The sequence below is a fragment of the Poeciliopsis prolifica genome, unplaced genomic scaffold, assembly GCF_027474105.1.
Source record: "Poeciliopsis prolifica strain line A6 unplaced genomic scaffold, Auburn_PproV2 SCAFFOLD023, whole genome shotgun sequence".
NCBI lineage: Eukaryota > Metazoa > Chordata > Actinopteri > Cyprinodontiformes > Poeciliidae > Poeciliopsis > Poeciliopsis prolifica.
The window spans coordinates 4918953-4927005 of record NW_026562398.1 but is presented as its reverse complement, the minus strand read 5'-3'; the positions used below and the strand labels follow the sequence as shown (position 1 = coordinate 4927005).

The following is an 8053-nucleotide window of genomic DNA, read 5'->3' as shown; positions in this document are numbered from 1 at the left end:
ATATTCTGATTTTTTGTGGTAGTGCATACAGTATAATTTTTGCCGCTATTTTATTTATTGAAACACTCTGTTCTGATTTTTAAGCCAGTGCTGAATAGTGATCCTATCGGTTCATTCATCAAATCTCTCCAAAAGTTTTTCGTTTCTCTTGTTTTGTGAAAGTTTGTCTGCAATACCACATTGTGTCCAGAGGGGGGTAGCATCCCGCGTTTTTGTTTTTTTCCTTTTTTACTTCTGTGTCATTTAGAAAACCTGCGCGTTTCTTTTTTCCCTTCAGAGTTGCCGTAGCTGAGCACGGCGGGATCAACTGAATGGATAACAACGTAGCATGTGCTACCAAACTGTTTTTAAGATCCACTAAATAATATTTAACCAGACGGCTGGGAGAGCTCACAGCACAAGGAAACTTTTACAGCTCAGAATCTATTATTTCTAAAACGAGCATTGTTAAATTAAGTGTTAATTTGGGAACATATTTAGCTAGCTAGCTGAGCGTGTCAGCTGTAAAATACTAAGTCTGGCTAAGTTAAACTCTCTGTGTTTGGTGGTTCACGGTGTTTCTCGGGGGTCTAAAAGGAAGATTTGACCGGGGTGAAGATGTGCTCTCTGGCTCTGTTCCCCCCGCCACTGTCCCCCGGACAAACCACCCTGTGCGAGTCCAACAACGAGCTTCTTTCTGGAGCCAACAACTCCGAGGCGAGACGGGTCCGATTGATTTTGGTTATCATCGCAGTTGTATCCACAGCCATTCAGATAGATCACGGTGCATGTTTTCGTGCAGGACTCCAGTCCGCTGAGTCTCCATTTCCCCAGAGAGTCGCTGAAGCTCCACAGCCGCACAGAAAGCAGCAGCAAAGCAGCTTTCCTGGACCACTCGGAAACTCTGTGGACGAGGAGCGCTGCTGCGTGGTAGGAAAATAAAGACATGTTGTTATTTTATCCATCTGTGATATAACAGCTCGATGTGTGCAATCTCTGGAGGATTTAGACCCTTAGCCTGGCTGATAGTCCCTAAACTCTCCTAAAATGTCCAAATCAAGCATTTCCCTCGAGAAAAAGAGGTCAGAAGAATAAACCTGGGAGGATTTTCTGTAATAGATCAGCTTTCCAGGTACTTACTGAACTCTGCTCTCTTTAGGTATGTCTGAGAACAGGCTACATTCTCCTGAAGGAAAAACAGATTTGTTTTAAAGTCTTTACTTTTTTTTCTTCATCCTAATTTGTAAACATCTCGCTCAAACTAAGAAAGACAAACGTTGCATTGTCTTTCTGCTTCCTCAGCAACTGTCTCCAATGAACGGGATTACTTGCTTCTGTCCATCTATCTGAATGTAAAGCTTGTATAAAATTATTTCACACCACACAGAAGTATTTCAAGCGTTTTTTTCTCATTGCAATTTTGATACTTATGACTTACAGATGCTTATAACCAGAACTCAGTGTTTCAAAAAGTAACTATTACAGATCAATAAAAAATATATATATATTTTTAAGGCTTCTGAAAAGTATGTTAGTTTCAATGCCCTCAATACTTGGTTGGTTTTTCTTTTCAGTGAATTACTGGATCAGTGTGGTGTGGCATGGATGTGGTTCTGCTGAGGCGTATTAGATGTCTAAGGTGCTTTGATAGCTGCATTCAGGTCATCTGCTTTGTTGAATCTGATGTCTCTCAACAAGCATCAATTCTCTGTGGAGTTTTATATCCGGAGAGTTAACTGGTTAATCAAACACACCAACACCAGCCACTGAATCGACTTTTGATTCAGTGGTTGGTGAATCGACTTTTGATTCAGTGGTTGGTGTTAAGTCCTGCAGGAAAATGAAATCAGCATCTTCACAAAGCTTGTCAGTAGAAGGAAGCATGAACTGCTCTAAAATTTACCCAAGTTGTGAGCTGTCCTTGGTTTGACTTCTAGATTTGACTTCCAGAAAAATTTGCATAATTTATTTACTTTATCTTCTTTCAAACAAGAAGACATAAAAACTAGGCTTAGTTTACCTGTTAAAGTTATTAGTTATGCTAAAGGTATGATCACATGTTTTTACAACCGTTTTCAAGGCGAAATCATCTCGGCATGTTTGCATGTTTCAATAGTATGAAGTTCTGCTTTAAGCACAAGTGCTTTACTCATTGACCTCTCATTTCCTTCAGGATTCTGTAAATCTTAAGTTTTTATGAACTATCTTTGAGGTCTAAAAATATTTTGCACAAAATTGACAGTTAAATATGTTTTTAGCATTTTCTGACATTTTAGATTAAGTTTTTCTTCTTAAACATATTGAGAACTTGCAGATCTTCTGCCCTCTTTCAAAGCTGACATCACCATATGAGCTCATGCTGTCAGTTAAAGCTCCAAAAGAGCCATAAATGGGTGAAAAGGGCTCACACTTCCATTAAATCTCAACAGCTAAATGAAAGGATACAGCTGCCTCTCATAGTCATGTAAATCAGCTTGACGTGCGAGGCAACTTTTAGCACATTTCCTACCCCTGATGTAGCAGCTTATGTCCGTGTTTTACAGCCTTTATTGGACCGTCAAAGATCGCTAATTAGTTCTGTTTGTTCCAGGCGGGACGGTGGGTTCACTGGGCTGCTCAATGAAATTACAACCTCACATGCAGAAGGTATGGAAAGCACCAAAATCTCATGAGTTTTATTGAGTCTTAAGTCCTGCTGCAAGGTGCCAATTCTCCTCCTTAACAGTGCCAAAGTGGCTGTCGGTGACGTCCGGATGTATCTTGGCGTTGCTCCGATGGGTCTCCTCCTTTCACGGCTCCCTGTATCCTCACGTCACAGTAAGCTGCTCCTGTTAGCTCATTTGAAATACAAAGCACGTGGAGTAATGCTGAAGTTTTTTATTTTATTTTAGCTGAGCAGTGAGGACATGATTGCTGAGTTTTCTCAAGTGCTAAACTGGTAAGAGGGGTTTTTGTGTTCTATTCTTTTATATTTTTAAAGGATAACAATGTGAAACTGTAATCTTTCTGTTTTGTTGTACTTAGTGAAGTTGTTCCCTTTCTGTGTTGCCAGGTCTGATTGTGTGGTGCGAGCCTTCGCCTGGCATCCACACACTGACAAGTTTGCTGTCGCTTTGTTAGACGACTCCATCAAGATCTACAACCCCAAAAGGTACCAGAACTACGGACTCAGCGGTGCCAAAACGGCAGCAAAAGATCCAGCCAGTCAGATTTCCAACCAGCACAGTTTTAGTTTTAAAACTTTTCGGCTCTCATTACCAAAACAGCATACATACTGCATATGATTTTCATGCAGGCATTTTACATTGAAGGGCGACTTAAATGGTGAAAAAAGGGGAAATTGATCAAATTTGTGATCAATCACGACACACAGGCCTCTAATATTCTAAGTTTTACTTGGTTCAGAAATGTTTTCCTGAGATGGAGTCATTACATTTTCAAACGCTCTTCCTGTGTTTAGGATTCAGCATTTATCTAAATGACTGACGATGAAGTGATGTTTTCAATTGGCATATGTGTAAAACTGAAGCTCGTGCCTCTGGTTTCTGAGTAAATCTGAGACATTTTTGTCACACTTCTGTAAAAATGAACAAATCTTCCTCAGTGCCATCACTCCTACACTGAAGCATCGTCTGCAGAGGAACGTTGCAGCCGTGCAGTGGAAGCCTTTGTGTGCGTCTGCGCTGGCGGTGGCGTGTCAGAACTGCTTGCTGGTGTGGAACGTCGACCCCTGCTCTCTGTCTACAAGGTACGACACACCAAGAACATCTGCGAAGTCAAAGTAGAACCCACACAGTTATTATTAATTCAACTGAAATATTTTATGCCAGATGTAAAGCTTTGATGTCGAGCGGTTTTGTAAGTTTCTGTGGCTTCCCATGGAAAGTGTTTGCTGAATGTTGATACGATTGTATGTGGAAGAAAAGATGTTTGCACAGATTGTAATGCAAATGATGATTTTGTGACAGGTTGGTTTATAAGATTTGAGTTAGCCAGAGGAAATTTCATGTGTATTTTTAAAGGAAACGCCTCAGACATAATGCTCATTAGATGTTATCAATGCTTATTCTCCTAATTTCAGTTTTTGACACCCTCTTTGCAGGCCTTCTTCTGGCTGTGCTCAGGTTCTGTCCCACCCCGGTCACTCCCCGGTCACGTCCATCGCCTGGTCTCCGAGCGGATCCCTCCTCGTCTCTGCCTCCCCACTGGACACCTCCATGATGGTCCGAGGCAGCCGCTTCTCCTTTAATCCTCGCTCTGACTGTGCTGCGTCCTGTTTCCACAGCTGTTTCTTTGATATGGGTGCATGTTGCAGGTTTGGGATGTTGCTGCAGAGAGCTGCGTTCCTCTGCAACGTGTCGGAGGCGGCGGCGTCACCTTCCTGTCCTGGTCCCCAGACGGCAGCCACATCCTGGCGTCCACACCGTCTGCCTTGTTCAGGTTGGAAAAACGACAAAGACAATAAAACTTCTCTGTCCTAGACTGGTTGAAGCACATTTTAAATGAAGTGTAGATATTAATCTCTGTGGTCAAATTGATTCTCCTTCATTTTATGAAAGTCAGCAGTCAGAAAGCAGCTTAGTCAGATAATGGCACTTAAAAGTGTACACACATAAAAAAAAGTGATAAGACTATATTATATGGTGCATATCTTTCATAATGCAACTGAAAAACGTATTTTACTTTGTTGTTGGGCCTTTTTACTTCATTTCAGAATTTACTTTTCTTAAATTTGACATGTCAGCATTTCTTCACGATCATACCAAGTCATAGAAGTCGTGTTAACAATAATTTTGAGCCTTAAAAATCTTGAATTTACTCAGAATATCCATATTGAATTTTAATATTTGTTAATGTTTTGCATTGCTTACTGACTTGTAATGCTGTTTTCTTTAATTGTTTCAGTTGTGCAACATAGTCAAATGTATTTTTAAAATTTAAACAACTTTTCTTCCAAAGAAAAAATCAAATTTGTGTTAAAATCTTCAAGAATCTGTCATGATCCGCAAAAACCTAGCCTAAACCTTTTGGCTGCAAGTCCAAAAGTTATGGTCGGCACAAAATCAGCAGTTCACGTCACAAAGGGACCACGATACACACAATCAAACATGCCACAGTGGAACATGGTGGTGGCAGCAAAAAATCTGAAAAGGAAGAGAGGTTTTATTTTATTCAATGGATGCAGATCAAATAAAGTGAAATTTAATTGAAAAAAAAAAAACATTTTGGAATGACCAAAGTCCAGAACAAAATTTGGACAGAAAATATGTTTTTGAGGTGGTATTTGCATCTAAGATTGATTGTCAATTAGAAAATAAATGTTTTTCTTCAGGGTTTGGGAAACCAGGATGTGGACCTGTGAGCGCTGGCCGTGTATAAAGGGGCGCTGCCAGGTAAAAGCTCATTACTCTGTTTGAAATGGTTCATTCAGGGCAGAATGTCACATGTTTAACTTTTCACTTGTTAGTCTGGCTGTTGGAGTCCAGATGGGAGTCGGCTTCTCTTCACAGTTCAAGGAGAAATGGTCATCTACGCTCTGACCTTTTCTGGATCGCCAGGTTAGCCCTCCATGTCTGCTCAACATAAACTGGACAGTGTTAGACTACTAGCTTAATAGTATCTTTCACTTTCTGCATAAGTGAAAGATAATTTGTTGTGGTCTGGGATAAATGGCCTCCAACGGATGATGTGTTTGTGTTTTGCAGGTGTCCCTCCAGGTTTGGTCAAAGGGCCACAGATAGCCGTTGTTGTTGCTGACCTATCAGAGACGACCTTTAACAGTCCAGATGGAGACATCGTGTAAGAGAGCTTAATGCAACCCAGATATTTTACTGCAGCATGTTTTTTATTGGTGAACTGGTACAAATTAATCAATTCCTCATAGAGTTTTTACAGAAAAATGTATTTCTGACCTGCAGAAAAATTGTAATGTGTGGCAGAAAGATGGATGGAGCGAAATACAGGGCAGACCTAGAATTTGACCATAATATTTAGTGGTAGTATTATAATAATGCAAAAAGTTCTAAAAAAAAAAAAAAAAACTATTTGTTGTGTTTCCTTTTTAGAAAAACATTCCCATTTAAAATAGGCTTCTTCAAGATGCTACTTCTTTAAAGAAGTGAGATTTATATTACTACACACAGCAACTGCATTTAATTATAATTTTGTTTTTTCCAGTGTTGGTGGAGAGATTCAGTCTCTGTCGTGGGATCCCAGGGGAGAGCGGCTCGCAGTTCTTCTTAAAGGTTCGACGTTTCTTCAGTTTTCCCTCGCGAAGTTCACGACTGGTTACATTCAGTGTCTCATCTCAGCCTCCTCCGTTTTCTCAGGCGATCCTGAAGCAGCGAACCGACCTGCAATCATCGCCGTCTTCAAAACAAGAACCAACCCCGTCTTTGAGCTTCTGCCTTGGTATGTTTATTGAGATATTCATGTTTTTTTTTCCCTAAGTGATGGATTTTCTTGTACTGATAAGACTCTTTATTCTTATGAAGTGGGTTTGTTCAGGGAGAACTGGGTGCAGAACCGAGGCTGCTGCAGTTTCACCCAAATTTCCAGCATGGGGCTCTCCTGACTGTGGTCAGTCATACAATACAAATGACTATTATTAAGTTTTTTTGTTGTTGTTAAAGTGCCAGTAGTTATTTTATATGTTGAGTACAGATAAACAATAATAAAGAATAGAAAAATGTTTTGATTTTATAGACTTTATTCTGTATTTTGTTGACTGAAAGTTTTAACCATTAAGCTGTTCATCCATCCATCTGTTTTCTATCTATTGATTCATTTATCATCCATCATTCATCCACCTGTTTTATCCATATTTATCAGTTTATATATCTATCCATACATTTATTCATTTGTCTATTTTGATGTCTATTGATTCATTTATCTGTTCCAATATCAATCCATCAGTTTGTTGAAAAATCGCCATATGTCCGTGTGTCCATCTGTTTCTGTTCATTTGGTTTTCCGTCTTTATTTGTCTGTCCATCCTTCAGTCTGTTTTCCAGTCCATTTCATCTTCCATTTGACATGAGTTAATTTATCCATCTTGTTTTTCTTAGTTTTGTTTCTCTCTTGTTTTGGTTTCATATTTAAAATCGGACTTTTGTAGAAACAGTTGCCTGATCCTAAGTATTCATACATTAGGAACGGAAAGCAATGGATTTGTGACCAGGAAAAGGCTGGTCCATTTACAGATCGGTTCTTCTCTTGGATAGTTTGAGCTTAATGAATCCTTAATGAATAACCACAAGCTAATTTTTCAAAAATGAGAAGCTACAAACTGGATTGGTTTGAGTTAAACAATTACCAGATGAAAAATATTTATCCGCACACCTCTCTCCCGCTTGCTCAATTTAATGAGTATGCTGGATCCTCCACCAGCTCCAAAAATAATGTTTCTGTTTCTTTTTTTTTGTCAGTGTTGGTCGAGTGGAAAAATTACGCACATCCCTTTCTACTTCCTGAGCTCTGGTGTCTCCCAGGTTGGCCTCAGCGGGAGTCCACCGCTGCCTCACCAACAGGAAAGACCTGCAGACTTTACTAATCAGTCTCTCTTCACGGAGCTCATCTCCTGACACAACTACCAAAACCTCTCTTCGTCTTTACAGATTAATAAAACTGTGTAAAAACATCTTTGGCTTGCTTCTGTGTCAAACATTTTAAGCAAATGAAGACATTTTGAGGTATTTGTTCAATTTAATTGAGTACATTACACTATAGAAAATAAAATTTGCTCTTTGCTTTTCTTTATAAGCACACTTAAAAGTATATTGAAAGATGTGATGCACAAAAACTAGTCAAATAAATGTATTGCATTTCAGGGACAAGTTGTTGGACTTGAAAAGATGAACATTCAGCCACACTTCTGCACTCAAGCAATAAGAAAAAGCTAATTCCTGTTTGATTATAAATAATTTTGATATAATTGTGCTAATGCAGTTTCACGGCAGCAAAAGCAGACACACATAAAGACATTGCCCAATATTATTTATTTAATATCAATATTATTTAGTTATATGATATTTGTTTGATTATAATTCTTGTTTGATTAGTGTAAATTTCTATT

At 39.1% G+C, this 8053-nt stretch overlaps 1 protein-coding gene across 2 annotated transcripts; it reads left to right on the top strand.

The window, feature by feature from the left end:
• Positions 1–289: 289 nt before the first annotated feature.
• Positions 290–7618, top strand: aaas (achalasia, adrenocortical insufficiency, alacrimia). Of its 2 annotated transcripts, none has more exons than XM_055046232.1 (16): positions 290–696; positions 782–909; positions 2570–2625; positions 2705–2796; positions 2871–2917; positions 3032–3130; positions 3584–3727; positions 4082–4202; positions 4295–4419; positions 5312–5372; positions 5447–5537; positions 5685–5778; positions 6157–6224; positions 6309–6390; positions 6474–6558; positions 7407–7618. In XM_055046232.1, exons 1-16 carry the CDS (start codon positions 598–600, stop codon positions 7560–7562), a joined length of 1548 nt encoding a protein of 515 aa, XP_054902207.1. In that variant the 5' UTR covers positions 290–597; the 3' UTR covers positions 7563–7618. The 2 variants fall into 2 exon arrangements, with proteins under 2 accessions (XP_054902207.1, XP_054902206.1); XM_055046231.1 differs by having other exon boundaries at positions 290–705.
• Positions 7619–8053: the final 435 nt, after the last annotated feature.

Excerpts from the sequence above, each read along its gene's own strand:
- aaas (XM_055046231.1), top strand. The coding sequence starts at position 598 with ATGTGCTCTCTGGCTCTGTTCCCCCCGCCACTGTCCCCCGGACAAACC. Across the intron at positions 3,728-4,081 it reads CCCTGCTCTCTGTCTACAAG|GCCTTCTTCTGGCTGTGCTC; the intron begins GTACGACACACC and ends CCCTCTTTGCAG. Across the intron at positions 5,779-6,156 it reads AGTCCAGATGGAGACATCGT|TGTTGGTGGAGAGATTCAGT; the intron begins GTAAGAGAGCTT and ends TGTTTTTTCCAG.